Source organism: Taeniopygia guttata, chromosome 8 (assembly GCF_048771995.1).
Source record: "Taeniopygia guttata chromosome 8, bTaeGut7.mat, whole genome shotgun sequence".
Taxonomy (NCBI): domain Eukaryota; kingdom Metazoa; phylum Chordata; class Aves; order Passeriformes; family Estrildidae; genus Taeniopygia; species Taeniopygia guttata.
In genome coordinates, this window is record NC_133033.1 from 6,018,518 (window position 1) to 6,036,977 (window position 18,460).

The 18,460-nt window shown below is 37.5% G+C and overlaps 1 protein-coding gene across 8 annotated transcripts in view; it reads left to right on the forward strand.

Moving 5' to 3' along the window:
• The window catches only part of EPS15 (epidermal growth factor receptor pathway substrate 15), a 68,544-nt gene that overhangs the window by 21,817 nt on the left and 28,267 nt on the right, over window positions 1-18,460 (forward strand). For all 8 annotated transcript variants that reach the window (XM_030279278.4, XM_072932925.1, XM_072932924.1 and 5 more), the window contains 10 exons: window positions 6,095-6,136; window positions 9,965-10,054; window positions 10,373-10,420; window positions 11,437-11,532; window positions 11,925-11,990; window positions 12,417-12,542; window positions 12,969-13,028; window positions 13,815-14,009; window positions 15,482-15,627; window positions 16,421-16,580. In XM_030279278.4, coding sequence (XP_030135138.4) covers window positions 6,095-6,136; window positions 9,965-10,054; window positions 10,373-10,420; window positions 11,437-11,532; window positions 11,925-11,990; window positions 12,417-12,542; window positions 12,969-13,028; window positions 13,815-14,009; window positions 15,482-15,627; window positions 16,421-16,580 — 1,029 coding nt within the window. The remainder of the gene's footprint in view (window positions 1-6,094; window positions 6,137-9,964; window positions 10,055-10,372; window positions 10,421-11,436; window positions 11,533-11,924; window positions 11,991-12,416; window positions 12,543-12,968; window positions 13,029-13,814; window positions 14,010-15,481; window positions 15,628-16,420; window positions 16,581-18,460) is intronic.

The following is an 18,460-nucleotide window of genomic DNA, read 5'->3' on the forward strand; positions in this document are numbered from 1 at the left end:
ACATTTTTTGATACTTTTAAATTTAATTTAGCAGTGAGATGAGACATTGCCATTCCTACCTGACATAAGGCTGAGGTGGGCCTTTTGGTTCACCCTCCTGGCTTGGGATGCTTCAAATGGTAGCTGGTAAATGAGCTTAATAAATTGCTTAAGCGCATGGAAGTAAACTTAAGCTGGCAGCGAGGCTGCACAAGTTTGCAGTTACTTACCTAGTTTGCTTTTGAGAATATCAACCATTTCAAGGAAAGAAGGAGTAGTTCAGTGAAAGGGTTAGTAAATATGTGGAGAAAACAAATATATCTTTAAGAGTCTAAAGGTATAGAGTTATGAAGTATAGTACTTTCTGTGAAAGCTTGCTTTATATTAAAATGGCTAAGTTAGTGTTGTCTGATTCTCTTAATAGTCTTCAAGTAAATGTAAAAGCTTTAAACATCTCCTTGCTAAAGGGAAAGAAGTGTTTTTGCAGAGCTTGTCTCTTGATTTGGGGAGAAGAGTGAGGTGTCAGCTCTGGTGTGTTCTACAGCAAGACATTATTGCTTACAGGCTGTGTAATCCTTTCATTGTAGAATTTCTTTACTTTTTTGGTCACATGGATGGGGGACTAAATACAAATGTGATAATGTTGACAGAAGCAGAAAAATTGCCAGTATCCTTAAAACTATTGTGGCTGCAGCTTACAACAGTGGTTAAACTGAGGGAGATATTTCTGTGTGTTGACCATTTGTGGGGGATTTCTTTTTTTGGCTTGTTTGTTTTTTCTTCTTGTGTTGCATAAGAATCATCTTAGGAAGTCAAGCAAGCCCAAAGATAATTATTTTAAACATAGGTTCAAATGTGGAATTTTTGGGTTATAAAAAGTCCTCACAAGTGTTGAAGTGTTCAGAATCTATTAAAGAGCATGAGGAAGTGAAAAGAGGGCGTGGGGGTGGGGAGTGCAGTGGTGGCTGCACCGAGATCAGTTACTGACAGCAGCAGGAAAGTTGTGTGGGGCACTAAGATCTGCTCTAGGACACATGCAGAGAGCAGGAGGCACCTGAACCTGCACTCAAAACTCACCATTGGGTCCGATTTTCTGTTCCCCTTCCTATGTTTGGCTTGACACTACTTTAGCATGGCTGGGACGTTGGGTATTTCCAGCTGAGGTGAGGGTATTTTCAGATGACTTTGCAGCTGCGATGTCTGAGAGGGCTGCACATCCTTTATTTGAATATCAGAGCTGTAATTTCAGTGATTTGAAACTTTTCTGTGCTAATTGTATTCTTTTCACTAATTCGTAAAAATACTTGAGGACTGTGTAGCTGTAGTGAAATTTATCACACAAGAATGCTTGAGCAAGGGTTGCAAACTAAGGTGATTATCTCCACCTCCTCTCTCCCTTTAATAGTAAGTATCTGAAGTATGTTTTATCTCCCTATTTTGAACCCATTCTGCAACATCTTGTTGCCACTTGCTTTTGCTCAGTGAGGGTTATGGTCTGAGCATGACTGTGAATTTAATGTGGCACTTCTGAGGGAACTTCTACCCCGGGAGTGTTTTGTTGTGGTTTCCTTTAGTTTGGAAACAAGCGAAGAACAGCACTGAGAAGAAACTGACCGATCTCCCAGATTGTCATTTGTTGTTGAAAAAGTCAAATTATGCTATAACCAGTATAAGGGGTTGTAATTTTTGGCCTTCCAAGGATGGTTGCTTATCAGACCAATTTCATATGGGAAATTTAAGAGAGGAAGAACAGAGAACTGAAGATGTGGAAAATGGATGTTGAGAATAGGGCACAGGTGTTTCTTTGAAGGTTAATATGAACATTCAGAACCTTCTAGTTGCTCTTGAAAATTGAACTTGTGGTTTATTCTGAAAAACTGGCTGTGACTGAAGGGGAAGCTCACAGCTCAGGGAAGCACTGTAAAGTACTCAGGAGGAAAAGGAAGATAACTTTGTGTTTGTCTTCCTGATAAAAAGCTTTTTGTGAGAAATGTGGTAATTGTCTTGAAGTAGTTACGAGCTGCTTTGGTAAATGAGACAAAATCATGTAATATCAATTTGTATCCTAATTAGCTGCAAGTCTCATTTTAGACTTGAGTACTGTGTTACAGAGTTGAGAATGCTGTGCTGTGTTGTTGAAGGGAAACATGGAGTATTACACCAAGGCTGAGCTGGGTGGATTCCTGTCTCTTGCACACATTGCCAGGATTAAGGTCTTGTTACTGGAATACACAGGATCCCAATACTTGCAGTATGAATGATACCCTCACAGTAATGCACATATTGTGTATAATATAAACCAGAGATCTTGAGGTCTCTGATAAACTTCTGGTATTTGTTTTTTTAAGAAATCAACAAAATTGTTAAATAAAGATCAGAGTTTGTAATTGTTAGTGGAATAAGGAACCTGTTGTTCCTCTTTCTGTCGTGCAGATGAAGAAACCAGAGCATCCATGTGCATATTTTACCCTGCACATAGAGGGGGCTGACTGCTCCTAAAGCAGATAGAAGCTAGTTTTTTTGGTTGGTATTGCATCCACCATGTTAGGGAGAAGCTGCCTCTAAAAAGGCAGTGCAACTACTCTTTCATTTTGCACAGGCTTTGTTCAGTACTGATTAGAAGATGGAGATTTTCTGTAGCAATTTGAAAATTAAATGGAACCATTTCTAATTATGCAGTGACAGACATCTCTGCAGAGAGAAGACAGCAGGTCTTATGCCTGCTTCAGCTGTTCAAGGGGAAAGAAAGTGCTCACTTTTTACATACTTGGTAATAATTATATAGAAATTTATAGTAAATATTTTCTTTACATTTGATATTGCTGTAGGAGATATTCCTGGTTATATAATTGAAAGTGGTAGAAAGCTTTCCCCTGAAACACTTCAGCTAAGACAATAAAGCAATAGAGGAAAAAGAAGTTGATTATTGTTTTGAAATGGCATTGTAAGGAAACCAGCTTGCCTTGAGCTTACCTGCTTTTTGGCTGGCTAACAACAGTAAGAACATTTAAGGCCAGATTGTGTCTTTCGGGAACTCTTAAAATGAGTTATAGAGCTTTGTGTTGTGATAGAATATGGTATTTTGGATTTTAATTAGGATAGAATAGCTTGTTTCTCCCCTGATATCTCATTGGGGATGGAAGGGAAATTTACTTTTGGTTTTCTCAATGGACAGCATTTTTTTGTTTATTTTTAAGCATTTTTGGAAGGAAAGTTTTGGCTGGATGTGGTGGACAGACTGGTAATAGTATCTTATTACACCTAAATGCAAATGTGCCAGAGGCATGAAAACATGGGAATTGACTGACAACAGAAGATGAAAAAGACAGGCGTCCCTGACGGTGTTTTTTATTTCCTAGATTATCATTCTAAAGTTCATAGGTTTGTGTCAAAGGTTGTAATTACTACAACACACATTACCCTTATGAAGTGATCAACTTTGAAATGGAGCCATAATTATGTCTTTCTATTTTTATACGCTGTGGAATCTGACCTTTTCTTTCTCCCATATTTTGTATTTAAAACAAGCTGAATTTACTCTGCAAATGGTTGTTACAAATCCCATAAAAAGAATTTTGCCAGATAAATTCTAAGGCAGCACTTGGAAAGGTGTTGAGCTGTATTTTTTTTCTTATCCCAGAAGAATATCCTAGATTATCTTTGCATTTGTTGGTTTGTTGTGGGTAAACTTCGAAGGAGAAACAAGTCTATTACTAGTAAAATAATCTGGGAAACTTTTTTACTACTGTTACTCTATCCACAGGAAATTCCAGTTACTGCAGTCATACTGATGTTAAAATGAATATTGGAAGCACTAATGAAGTAAAGAGTTATTGGCTCATACTCTTAAGTACTGAATGAAAAGATTATTTGCACTTAGTGTTTCCATTGCAGGACTTCAATATGATGTTTCCTGTCCAGGAGTGACAGTGATCAGTTTGGCTGTAATAAGGAGACATTTGGCTGAACAAAGAGTGACATTGGGCAAGAGGGATGATGCAGAGGAATCGATGGTTCCAGCAGATGCACTGGCCAGCTCTGTTCTGCTTCTCTGCTCACTGCTTTAATTTTGTCCTGTGCCTAGACTTTTACGTTCTCATGAAGTAACACTTAGTAAGTCAAATATTTGAGTGTTTGGGAGAACTACCCCTGTAGGTTGCTGTGCAAAGTGTATCTGAGAGGGTAAATAAAGCATGTGAGGTTTAGGTAACAAAATACTGCGTGCTGTGGAGTGCTAGAAAATGTTTGAAGGGTTGTTTGTTGTATTGGTGTTGTGGCAGTTTGAGGGCTGCCAAAATTGATTATATTTTGTCAGGCTATTTTAAGGGATGTGTAACTCCATGCTTAGTTGATGGCTGAAGTAATAAAAGTCTTTGGGTACCAGAGCAAAGTCAGAGCAAGGTTATCTATAAAAATGGAGGTATTGTGGAGGTATTGCAGTGAATACCAATGATGGTTTCCCAGCATATGTAATTTTTCATGTCTGGCTGTGGCAGAGGTATTTCCCACCTCCTAGTAATCAAATAAAATCCATCTTCTAGTAATCAAATAAAACCTTGCCAGCTGTGTGTCCCTGTTGTTGCCCCTTTCCCCAAACACAAAAAAATAAAAAATGAACAGCAACAACAAAACCCACCAAAAAACCACCAAACACAAACCAAAAAAACCAGCTAGAAAATCAGAAGCTGAGTCTCTGGGGCAGTGTACTTGCTGAACAAGCTCTGAATGTAAGCTCTCCTGTTATTTCTAGCTGTACTCTATAATTTGTCTTTTAGGACATTCTGGTGATGCTGCACACTTATTGTTATTGCACAATATCACACTAAATTAATTTCTACCAAACATCTTCTATTATCATAGTATCCATTTACTACTATCATAGTATAATTTTCTGATAATCAGCACCTGTGAACATGGACTACTCAGCCAAAAGAGCAGCTGTTGCTGTAGGAATATGGATGTGGTGTTATTTAGCTGTCAACCATTTATACAATCTGTAGTAAAGGTTTTTACAAAGTTGTGATTCACAACATCCACGATGCTGTTGGTTTCCTTATTTCCATTTGAACGTCTGAATTTTTAATCCAGAGAAGTTACTTAGTTGGATTCTGTTTCTACAAATGTCTGCAAATCCTGGAGTTTGACATCATATTCCTATTAAGGGGGAGAACTCTGGTTTTGGATGATATTTGAAGTTTTGTGCTCTGGGCTTTTTTAGTAAGTATTGTGTAATTAGCTTGTATTAGTTGTTCCCACAGTGTTTTCCCACCCTGAATTCTAGGGTTATCCTCTGCATAAATGCCTTTGGTTTAGGAAGCTTGCACTTCATGAAAGCAGGATCTGATTTTGTGCCTGTTTTTACACTGAGGAAGAGTGGTAACCCTAACACTTCATTTCTTGGCAGTCTGTTGGGAAAGGGTATTTAGTGTAGGCCAAGAGATTAGGCTTTGCATTGTTTCAGGTCTTAGATTTTTTTTTCCAAAGAAGCTGTTTTATCCTTGTCCACTTAACTTTAGGTGAGCCCTGAATCTCTGGTAGAGGGCAGTGGAATGAAGGCAGAAGTTATCCCCAACAAGGGTTCAAGTTACAAAACCCAAACTTAGAATATTGTTCTATTTTAATGTAGTACTGTTGCTGTGGGTTTAGTTTTGAATCCAGAGATTAATTTGGGTAACTGAAAATTTTACAGACTGGTTGCATAGGACACTAAATTCTAAAGAATGATGCAGTGGACATTGAAATAAAATTGTGTTCCTTTGTACTCTAATATTAGAGAGCACTTTCTAGCCTGAGTCGTTTCAGGTTTCTGCTTTTGCCCCTAGGAAATGTTGCCTAAGAGTTCTTGTTTCACACAGCCTCACCTGGTGACCTGTCTGAGGGAAATCTGATCTGGGGTGGTGTCAATGACTTCGAAACAAGAAGTCAGTCTTCTAAAAGTTACAGCACGAAGAGCTGTCCTAGTTCCTCATCATTGTCATCATTTATTATAAGAATAAATCCGTACTGCTTCTTTGAAGACCAGTGGAGTGTGTTTTATATCTTTATTTTTCCAGGGAGAGGGAAATTGAAATATGGATCTCCAGGGCTCATTTTCTCTCTTGTGTCTTTTTTACAGCTATCGAGTGCAAATCCTGTGTATGAGAAATTCTATCGACAGGTATGTATAGTCTGAAAGAACAGGCCTCATTTGGATTTAAAAAAATTGATATTCTTTTTCTAGGGTCTCAGTCTGGTCAACAGTGTGTAAACAATAAAAGTTCAAGAAAATTTATAGTGCTTTAAAATGTATTTTTATAGTAGCTAACACTTAAGTCTGAGCTATATCAGTATAAATTTAATATTGGTTGTATGATGACCCTTATTTTTTAGGGAGCTGCCAGGTGTGTATGACTTACATCACTAGACAGTTTTTATAGACTGTGAGGTCTTGGGACGGAGTAAATTCTTTAAAATTATGTATTGATATGTTCTTGGTTACTTTTTACTAGTGAAGATGAATTTCTTGCATTTGTAGCTCAGTTGGCATCATGTAAGATTTGATTCTCACTCAGAATATCCTCAGAGTTAATCACAGGATGTTGTAAGGAGTGAAATTTGGATAGAAGGCCACTGAATTCAAAAAGAATGCCTGAGTTCTTGCAGCTTCACTCAACAGATGCAAACCTTTTGACTTTATGATGCAGAAATAAAAAATACATATAAATAACATATAAGAATATAAATTTTATTTATCAATTGCCTTCTATAGTTTGACCCAGCAATATCAAGGTGTCTTGATTCCTCTAAATACAACTTTTTTTAAAAAATAGCTGTATCACCTATTCTGTAGTAACAGTGTTTTTTGTCATGTACATACTGTACTTTATTGTACAAATGTAATGTAAAAGCTTTCAAGGAAGTTAAACTACTTGGCTGTATAAAACAATTTAAAATAATTTTGTTTTGTAATATACCTGATCAGTAATTAATGAACTCTGTAAAAAACCTTATAGGAAGTTTTTTTCCCTTTGTGCAGCTGTTAATGTTCCTGTCTGTTTGTCCTAAGACAGGTTATGGTGTATATGGCCTCAGTATTTAGGAGCTTCTGTAAGTCAACAGCAGAATGTAAACTTATGTGCTGGGGAAGGGACCAGGCCATGATTTCTATCCATGCCCTATTTTTGGATTGTGCTTAGAAGATTAGTCCCATTATCAAGTGCAAAAAACAGCAGTTCAGGTGTATCAGCCTATGATGCCTGAAGTCTGAGCTTGCCATTGTACTTTCATAAGGGATTTTCTCCACTGCAGGAGAACAGCAGATCTGAAATTGCTAAACAAGAAGAGAGAGTTTACCTTGATCTAAGTTCAGATGGCTCCTGGTGGCTGAAGGAGATGTATCACCCTCAGAAAATTTTCCTTCAGATGGACAAATCCACTGTGTGCTTATCTCTAGGCATTGGATTAAAAACCAATATAATGAGATATGATTATAAGGGTACAAGAAAAGGCTGGGAACTGATTGCTCTGCACATCCTGGCTCAGCTCTGACTTTCACTGTCAGGTACCACCTTTGCCATCTGCCTCTCTCTTCCTCCTGACTGCAGTTGCTCAAGAAACTCAGATAAAGGAACTGAATTGAAGCACAAATGTGATACTGGTTACTAAGTCAGTGTCTTCCATTTGTTGGAATACATAGCCTAGTGAAACTAGAGCACTATTTGTTGTCCAGTGGTTTCAGTAGTGTACAGGAACAGGGATTCCTTAAACATGATGTTACTGTTAGTGAAGTGGTGCCAGTGGATTTGTTTTCCAGAGGATTATTTTTCTGACTTGCTCAGATGAATTCTTTGCTGCAAGGATTTTTCCTAAAGAGGAGCTTTCGAACATGTCTGAAGACTTTCAGTTCCACTAGGGAACTTTTCCCTTCCATTCCTCAGATAAGGAGATGTCAGCTTTCAGAACAGGATTTGAGAGAGACATTTCCCACTTTGTCTTATGGTGCTTGTGGAGTGTGCTTTTATATGAATAAATTCATCACCTGGAACAGGGCTGATTCTGAGTACACTTCCAGGTCTATCACAAACTTAAAGGAATTCATCTGGCAAAAGGTGTGTTGTGAAATGGGTGTAAATCCTGCCCTTTGTACTTAGAATGAGATTGGAACCTCAACCTTTCAATAGGCACTCTTTTCTTTCAAATAAATATATTTCTGTTTAACCTTTTATAGACTGACTCAAAGCAGGGTGAGGTTAAAGGATAAACTTAAATACCTGTCATAAAGCACTAGGAAATTGCTTAATCACATGATGCAGTGCAGCAGGGAATCAGTGCTGAATTCTTGTTGAGTCCTGAACTGAAGCACTTCTCACTGTAACCCTAATCACATCAGATATATGTTTGTAAATTTTGGTAATTCCTGGTCCTGCAAGAGACAGGCTGTAACAAGGGGGTTGTTGGCTGATGCAGCTGTGGAAACTATTTCTTACACATCAGGGGAAAAGCTCTGCCAGGCTGGTGTATAACTGACAAACACCAGCAATCATCCCAGTGCAATAATCAAACATAAGTAACACCACCCCAGCATTCAAGGCTCAGTAATTTGTAAAGAAATTGAAATCAGCCCTTTAAAAAAATAGTTACTAAGGGTTTGATAATGAATTGTGCAAAAAGAAACTAGTATCAGTGTTGGGTTAAGTAAGAATCCTGCTTAAATCCCTTAAAGTCACCTTCCTCTGGCTTGGACTTGGGGAACTAAAAAGTAAACACAGCTGATACTGTGGTGTTCTGTGACTTTCTTGAAGGAGGAATGCTAGGCTGGAGGTTTTCTGAGTGGATGCCGAGATTGTTGTGTTACATGCAAGGTCGACTTCACTATTTAAAAGGGGGTTTGATGCACTGTCTTGGCAGCTTTGTGCCTGTAGATGAACAGCTCTCCCACAACTCAATTAGCCTAACTGCTGGACTGTACTATTTGCAACCTTATTGCTCTGACCAGGGCATCCTCAGTTACAGGAAAAACCCTCTCCTAATTAAAATCATCCTGGTTATGTTAAAAACAATAGATGTTTTCACTTTTATATTAAATTAGGATTTAGGGATTTCAGAGTGTTTTGTTCCCTTTCAGAAGTATCTACAGACAACTGCTGCAGCATTCTTTCCAAATTATAAATTCCCCACAGTCTTTCAGGAGCCAGCTCTAATCCCATCTTGGGAAGCTGTTAGCTTTGAGCACCTTGTGTGTGCTGCAGCTGTGAACTTGGGCAGTTGGTCTTGTGTTCCAAACACAATATTGAATACGGCCTTTGTTTAAACACAAAGCTGTGAGACTGGAAATGGTTCAGTTGTCATCATCATCACCCTACCTGTGGGGTGTAGTAAGGCTGACAGTCTGAATTGACTGAAGATACCCTTAGTCCTATTTTCCATACTGTGCCCTTTTTAAGAATCCTTTTCTTTAGGCTCTCAAGGACTCTCAGCTTCTCCTCTATTTCCCTTGCCCTTACATCACCATGTAGGTGATGTAAGTTTTCCTTCTTTCTTTTCCCACTTGAAAAGATTTAGTTAAAAACTTGAATAACTCTCTATTTTAATGATCTCTCTATTGATCCAGAGAGAAATGCATACTGCTTGGTATTCTGCCAGTATCACCAACTTCTTCTCTGGGTAAATAGGTTTCACTTTAGGGAGTATTTCCCTCTGCTGTGGTGGTAAAGGTATCTTCAAAGCAGAGCCTTCTTTTTCAGACCCTAACAGTAATGAATACAGAGCTGGACAATGAAATGTAATCGAGCCCTGGAATTCTCTGTTCTTAAAAATCACGTGTTTTTATGGCATCAAGAAGAAAAGCCTGTGATTAGGAGGGGCTAATTAGATAGGTTCAGAAGATTGTCCTCAGAGTGACTGTTAGCTTGAGCATTCTTCTTCAGTAGCTTTTTGAGAAGCTGTGTAAAGAGATGGCATCAATTCAAAAGCCAGTTTGTCATGTGAGGATTTTTTTCTCCCCCAGGTTGATTCTGCTAATGCTGGAAGAGTATTAGCTTCTGATGCAGCTGTTTTCTTGAAAAAGTCTGGATTGACAGATTTGGTACTTGGAAAGGTATTTAATGGCAATTTAAAAAATTATTTAATTATCCTGTCTTCTTGCTTCAGTTAATATCCTGTTTAAATTAAAATACTTAGTAGTACTACAGGATACATGATCTTCCCTAACTTGTTTTCAGTTGTTCTATCCAATAGCTGCAATAGTTTCTATCCAGTCATGGAAATTATTGCAATATTTAAATTTGTCACCACAATTAAGTGGTATCATGAAAGTCAAGATATGAACTTTCCTCCAAGAGTCCATTATAATGGAGGGACGACTTGCCAGCTTTCTCTGAAGAGCTGTGAACCCTTTATGATATTTATGTTTCAGATTTGGGACCTAGCTGATACTGATGGCAAAGGTATCCTGAACAAACAGGTATGATTATTTATGTAGTGTATGGCTCTGACCATTGCCCAGCCTTGAAACAAGATGAAAACAAGCAGTTTTTTTTCTAACAGATTTTTTTCTAATTTTGACTGGCTATGTAATTTCCATTTGAGTGGAAGCTACAATAAATTAAACAGCCTTCAGCTGCCTCATCAGCTTTTCTCCAGGCTTTAAAATGGGCTGATGTGTAGCTGTGCAAAAATTTGCTGAGAAGTAATTTAAAGTTTAGCGTACTTCATTTACAAAGAAGGTGACTTTTTCCTCATAATCTTGTAGGAAACAATGCAGAAATTAAAATTCTTGTAAAATCTTCAAAATTATTATTACTTTAAGTTTGGTGGTCTTGACATTGGTACATTCTGTTTGGAGTTGTCCTTCCCAAGCTGTGGCAATGAGCAGTATGGGGACAAAATTTACATCTCAGTGGTGGTACCACAAGTTCTAATGTGTGTTGCTGTTTGATTTGAAATATAAATAACAGTCCATGGAGAGGGAACTTCCCCTTCCCATGATAGGAAGAGGAGGAGGTTGTAATGTCTACCAAACAATTTTGGGTTTTTTTTTGGCTTTTTCTGGTTCATTTTTCTGTTTTTCTCTACTCTATTAACCATTTGTGGGATCAGCTCAGTTCCTCCAAGATAAACAGCTGCAATTACACTTCACATTTTCACTGTTCTGTTATAGAAGAACTGAGTGCTGAGGACTGACTACACTGGCTGAAATGACTAAATTCTTGGAAATTACTAAATTATTGGAAAATTAGTTGCAAACTTTTTCTTACTGGAGGGATGAAGCATTTGCTGGCTGCTGCTTTCTGTCGCTTTCTGAACCCTTTTGAAGCCATGTGCAACTTTTCATATATATACTAATACTAGAAAAGCTCTCACTTCTTCTGAAATTTTACTATCTTCTAAAATTATTTTCATATATAATATATTTTTTTCATATATAATATATATTTTCATACTATAAACCCTTCAAAATTTCTTTTTTTTTCCCTGTAGGAATTTTTTGTGGCTCTTCGACTTGTAGCCTGTGCACAGAATGGATTGGATGTTTCCCTGAGTAGTCTTAACTTGCCTGTTCCTCCACCAAGATTTGTAAGATTTCATTTTTAATTGAACATATTGTTAAGAACTGCTTTTAAGTGAAAATTTAGGAAGATTTGGTATAAATACAAAACACTTCAGAGGGTGATGTTGTAGGGCAATGGGGCCCTACAACAGGGAAAAAAATCAAGCAACATGGAATAAGCTGCTACATGTTCTAGTGGGGATTTGAATGTATAATTTGGAGATATGTGGTATTCATTCTATTAGTGTTGTCCTTAATGGGATAAACATTTTAAATTTTGTGCTCTAAATTTTGGTATGAATGACTAAAATGCAGTCCTGGCTTTGAGAAGCAGCTTCTCAAATAAGAGGGTGGTTTTGCAAAATGAGAATCATGTCTTTTAATGTGTCTGCTGGTTTTTTGCTTTGTTTTTCCTTAGACTGATACTAGCAGTCCTTTGCTACTCAGTGGAACAGCATCAAGTGATCTACCATGGGCTGTAAAGGTAAACTAAATATTAGCTGTTGCCTAGAACTGTTTTCTGTTTTGCAGGAAAACCTGTCTTTCTTAGAAAAATATAATGCTACATTTCTAAAGTATTATAGTTACCATTCCTGTCAAATTAGTAATTGGGCTAATAGACCTAATTTAATAAGAACCCTTGACTCTTGGGAAATCTCTACATGTTTAGAAATCTAATAAAGGAAAAAAAAAGGTTGTCCCATGAAGCGATGAAAATAATTGAAGAAGAAATCTCACAGGGTTTTGGTGAGTCTCTGACTTTAAAATAGTATCTTTTTAATGTTTTCTTATAAGCATCAGGAACTGCAATGTGTTTTTTTTTTAAGGAAATTAACACTTTAGAAAGAACTTCTGCTTCTCAGGCTATGATTGTGACTGTGTAAGTAATACCTTTCTTCTGCCCCTGCAGCTGGAAGACAAGGTCAAGTATGATTCTATTTTTGACAGCCTAAATCCAGTGAATGGACTATTGTCAGGGGATAAGGTGAAACCTGTGCTCCTCAACTCAAAACTGCCAGTCGATATCTTAGGACGGGTAAGAATATCTTTCTTCTTAGTTGTCACAAGTTCACAAGTAATACCTGTGCTGCACTCAGCAATACCTGTTTTTCAAATTGAAGATTTACTAACTAGTAAATAAGATCTTAATAGAGTGTGACTTTTGAACTGAAAACCAAAATTTCTTTTGCTATTTGGATAGATCACCTCCAGCTGCAGTTTATCAGTTATGTGAACTCTTTAACACTTGGGTCAGGCAGGGTGCCTCTGTCTCCAACTTAAGAATCCCTCTGCCTTTGTGTGGTTTATATGAATTTACATTGCTCACTGCAAACTAATGCTGTTAATAGAACTTGAGCTATGGTGGAAAGAGACTGTTCTTGTGTTTGTTTTTAATAAGGTTTTAAGTAGGAAACTGCTGCAGTTTAGTCAAAGATGCCTCTATTATGCTTTTTATTGGTAGGTGTGGGAGTTGAGTGATATCGACCATGATGGAATGTTGGATCGAGATGAGTTTGCAGTTGTAAGTATCTTCTGCCTCTTGGGATTTTGAAAGCCTTATGGCAGGGTTTAAAATAGATGCACTGTGCATTAATTTCTGACTATGTGGTTCATTTATTATATTTATTCAGAGTCCTTAATCAAGTTTTAGTGCTGTTTAATATTTCTATCAGTGTGTTGAATGTGTCTCAGTACACAGCAGTAACTTTCTTTGTGGGTTAGATGAGCCATTAAAAACTTACACCTGAGATCTGCTGTCCCATGAGACGCTGAGTGTTTGCACTGGGTTTTACCTTAATCTTTGGTATTTATAGAACTTGAATGCTTCAAGGTATCCTTGAGGAAAGTTTGTAGTAAAGAAGTAGAAAGTTTGTAGTAAGTTAGAATTTTACCACTATTAAAGCTAGGATTTATGAAATAATGTAAGAAGTGTTAAATTAGAGATGCCCACAACAAAAGAATTAAATGCTAAGTGGAGAAATTTCTGGGAAAATGGTGATAAATTAAAGTGTTTGAAGTCTTCTCTCAAATAAAATTCCACAAGTACTGGCACAAGCTTGGAAAATTATTTTAATGCTCTAAAAGATACTGAACTTCACTTGCTAAGCACTGATCCTCAAAAGAAATCGGTGATGAAAAACACAATTTAGAAGGCAAGGAGCTGTATCAATTGAGGGGCTTGTGAAGGGGAAACATAATGAAAAAATGCTACAAAGTTATTTTATAATTAATTCTTTAGCCTCTATAAATATATGTATATGTATTTCTAATATATTTATATCCACACACTTTTTTTTTTCTTGTTCAGGCCATGTTTTTGGTATACTGTGCTTTGGAGAAAGAACCAGTGCCAATGTCCTTGCCTGCAGCTTTGGTGCCACCATCCAAGAGAAAACCTCTCAGTGTTCCAGGAGCAATGCCATTAATACCATCTTCAACCAAAGAGTCTCATCAGTCATTGCCACCTGTGGGCATTTTAGCTGCCAAAACACCATTAACACAGGTACAGTTCTGAAGTTACTGGGATTAGAAGATTTCTGCTCTTAGCTCTGTGCTTCAGAGACTGCCTGTATGAAGAGACATGATACAGGTTTTTAGTTTGCTTCTTAACCTGTTGGTTGGTTTTTGGAGGCTGATGGGTAGACCAGATGGAGAGGTGTAAAATTTACCCTGTTTTACTTTCTCTAGATTCCTTCAGATAGAAACAAATGGATAAAAAATATTTAGTACAGATTTTGAAGAAAAAATAATTTTTAGAACAAATTATTTCAAGCTCAAAAAAAAAAAAAGTGGTCCAGGTACGCATCTGCAGAGCACCAGTTTTCTGAATGAAGACTGATTGGAATATAGACACCTTCTTAAAACAGATTGTGGCAGTCATGTACGTGTGTGCATGTGTGGAATTTGGAGAAGACACGAATTAAAGTGGAATAGATAAATGCAAGCAGTGGGAAAAGAAAACAAAAGGTGCAGCACATCCACCTAGACACAGGAGATTTTATTTTTGTTCTGAATGTGATTATTGGGCAACTTGATACCTTTTACACTCCCCAGGCATCTTACTTAATGACATCATTTTAGAGTTCATAAGTTGGGAAATGTCTTTCCAAGTAGCTTATATATAACTTATATATTCAAAATAAGAGAAAAAATTGATAATGGTATTTAAGGTAAGAACTGTGGTACTTAATGCAACTTGAACATTTGGTACCCTTTTTTGATTAATCAGTAAGAAACTGGCATCTTAATTTAGGAGGTGCCAGAGTTTTAACCTGGAAATTTCCTTGCCTTGAGGGTAAGTCTTGCTGTATGTATTGCAAAGCAGTGCCATTGTGGGTGAGTTTGTGTACAGCACCATTTGGGAGTCATCTGTTAATTGTCGGTGTGCACTGAAATTAATTAGTATCCATACATGCACTTGAAGCTGTTCTCACTCTACCCCAAACATCTTTATATTAGCTGAATGTTGTGAAACATTGCTCAAGTAACAGAAGTGTCTCTAATTCCCATCTTTACCTTCTTCAGATGTAAATTCTTCAATTGAGAGTGTGCCCAGCTATTAACAACCTGGGCTTGAGCAGCTCTCCAGTCCCTCCAGCTAAAGCTTCCCAGCTGTGTAAAGGGGAATAAAATTGGTAGAACCAGACAGTCAGGAGGACTGTGACTGAGCACAGTGATGAGGGAGGAGATCCAACTTCCAAGGAATGCCTTTGTTGTACAGGCAAAGGGGCAGAGCAGCACCAAGCAGCCTGGGTGCTTTACTGAGGGAAATGCTTCTGCTTGTCCAGTTGCTTGAGGATCTCTGCATGTCTGTTTAGGAGGATAAAACTGGTTCATGAACTAAGCACCTGTATCACCTTGTTAAAATCTCTGCTGTAGACCTTGAATTATGTAAGTCTGAACTGGAAACAGAATTTGCCTGTATCTTAGTGTTGTGGTTTTGTTTTTTTCCCTTCCATCCCCACCCCCCTTCAGTGGGTTGTATCGCCTGCAGACAAAATTAAGTACGATGAGATCTTTGTGAAAACTGACAAGGACATGGATGGATTTGTGTCAGGTGTGGAAGCCAGAGAACTGTTCCTGAAAACAGGACTGCCTTCTACTCTCCTTGCACATATCTGGTAGGTTTTTTTCCTGTGACAGCTGTGTAGATGATGGCATAGTTCTCACTTCCTGCTCTGCTGGTATTTCTGAAAGTGACATTTCTGTATATAATAGCATGGCCTTTGTATAACCAGTGGTAACTTACTTGCTTCTGGTCTGGGACAGAAATGGGTGGAAATCAGGTTTATGCCTGAACACAGACTGTTAAAAATACTGCACTTCAGCTATCTGTGTGTATTGAAGAATCATCACATCATTACAGGTATCTGATCATTGATCCTACTCATATACAGGGAAAGGGAATTGTTTCTATAAAATGGTTAGCATGCAAGGTTTATGTCCCATCTCATTCTACAACACGTCTTTGCTTACAGCTGTGCATTCATTTGGCATTATTCATTACAGAAATGCCTTCATTGCACCCAGTGCATTTTAATGCTGTGCTGTGAACTGTTGCCAGGCACATTGATAGGAACAGGTTATTTTTTTCCCCAAGTTATGGTTAACACAACTGCTAATTTAGGGAAATCAGGAAAATGTAAATAAACTTGTGTTGGTTCTGAAAGTGTTGCTACTGACCTGCAGCCCTGGTTGTGCTTTTCACTAGAGCACAGCTGTGGGCCTCAACATGCAAAGTGAAAGTGGCTATGTGTGTTTGAGTGCTGTTTCCTATGCCTGTAGTTTTGTTTTAGAAGAGGAGATAAACCCTAGCAATTTTCACATTTGTAAATGACACTGAACTACACTGAATAGGGCTGTACTTGGAGAAATGAGGAATTTTTTTTTTTTTTTATGTGCATCTCTGTACAGGGCTCTCTGTGACACCAAGGACTGTGGGAAGCTTTCAAAGGAACAGTTTGCTTTGGCTTTCCACTTAATTAATCAGAAGTTAACAAAGGGCATTGATCCTCCTCAGGCTCTGACTCCAGAGATGATTCCACCTTCAGACAGGGGTGTCAGTTTACAGAAGGTAAGGATGGGTTTGGCATTTTTGATGTACATCTCAAACAAATAATGTTAATTTCAAAGGCTACGCAAGAAGCAACCTCGAGTGCTGGCATACCTTAAATTTATCATTATATCAGGAAGAAAGCAAATCTTAGGTGCAAAGAATTGGCAAAAACCTTCCATCCATATTTCAAAATGAAGCTGTCATTTATTACACCTGCCAACCAAGCAGAGAGATCTTATGTTGGGAAAGCATTATTTTCTCTTTTGTAAGAATAATCCTTCTGCTGTCATTTTAAAGAAATTTTAGTTTCCATGTGAAGTGACATGCACAAGTTCCGTGCTTTTCTCCTAATATGTTCAGTTACCATTTTACATCAATATTATTTAAAAAGTTTGGAAACAATGTGAACTAAAGGTTTAGAGTTATTTAAAATTTCAAAAGTAAATGGTCCTCCATTTTATACCTCATATCTCCCTAGTCTGTTGGTTGCCATCCATCTTAATTCAGGAGTTAGCTGTACCTCAGCAGTTCAGTTTGTAGCTATCAGAATGGTAGAGATCATCACAAATTCTTATGTATTTTACACATCATGAAGTGTGATGTGAATTACCTTTTCTTGGTTGTGCAATACATTGACCTAATTCTACAACTTTCTTAAACAGAATGAAAAATTCACACCTGGAAAAATGAAACTCAAAATTTGACACTACTTTTTTGAGTTTCTGTAACTGGTATCTAATTTGTTTTTACATTCTGTTTTTAAAAAGTATTTGCTTTATTTGCAACTCTACTAATCTTTTTTGTATGTTTGCTTTCCTTTCTATGTCTCTTTTCTAGTTTGGGCTGTTTTTTCCATTCTGCACCACTCTGCTTTTCATCTTTATTATTCTGTCAGTTTGTTAACTCTGCTTTCTCAAGGTTAGAGAAACTTTGCTTTTCTAATATTTACTGTCTGTTGGTTTAATAATGAAACATCCTCCTAAGACTCTCACATAGTCATGAATGAGCTCAGCACTTCTCTCAGGTGTCACCGTGTGTTGCTGATTTCCAGCATTGTTCATCCAGAGTAAGCCCAAGGTTCTCCCTTGAGCCCAGACCTCTGGGGCTGCTCCTGTGGGCTGCTTAAACTGAAAACAGAAATGCTGTGTCTTCCTGGTGGAATTGCAGGGGAAGTGGTGACAGAGTAGTAGCCCAGTGTGGCATTTGGCAGTTGTCATTTTGGATTAATAGCCACGTGTTTGCTAAAGATATCAATGAAAATTGAATGATTAGAAAGCATTAGATGTTGGTTACTGCTGTTCTGTGGATGTAAATTGATTTTGTAAAACTCTCAAAGACCATCAGTGTGATTTTTTTTCATTACTAACTTAAGTGATGAGTAAGAACATTGTGTAAAAAGGTAAGGTAACTTTCAATTAGCTCTGTAAATCCTCTGTAAACAAGAGGTTTTTTTACTAAATTGAGCTGAACCTTTAGCTCATTTTGAGCTTTTTTCAAAAGAGATATTGTTTTGTTGATATGAAAGAACTTTTTGTCCAAGATCATTGCTCAAGATTTGAACTCAAAGGATTGAGTCAGTAGGCAGAGATAGGCTTTTTGCTGGTTTTCTTGTTGTGATGTGACATACATGGTAAAAAAAAAAAAGAACCAAAACACTAACTTAGGCTTCATTTTCTGTGTTGACCCATACAAAGGTGATAGCAGAAATATCAGTAAGTAAAACTGTATTCCACTGTGGTTTAAAACTTGTTGCTGTGTTTCCTGACCCAGAATTGTTTGTAGTCACCACTTGCATGGCAAGCCGTAAAAATTAAACTTTTATGTAAGGTCCTCTCAAAGAATTTTGATGGGAATTTCCTTTTACTACAACTTGAGCTAAAAACTGGAGGTGCTGTTTT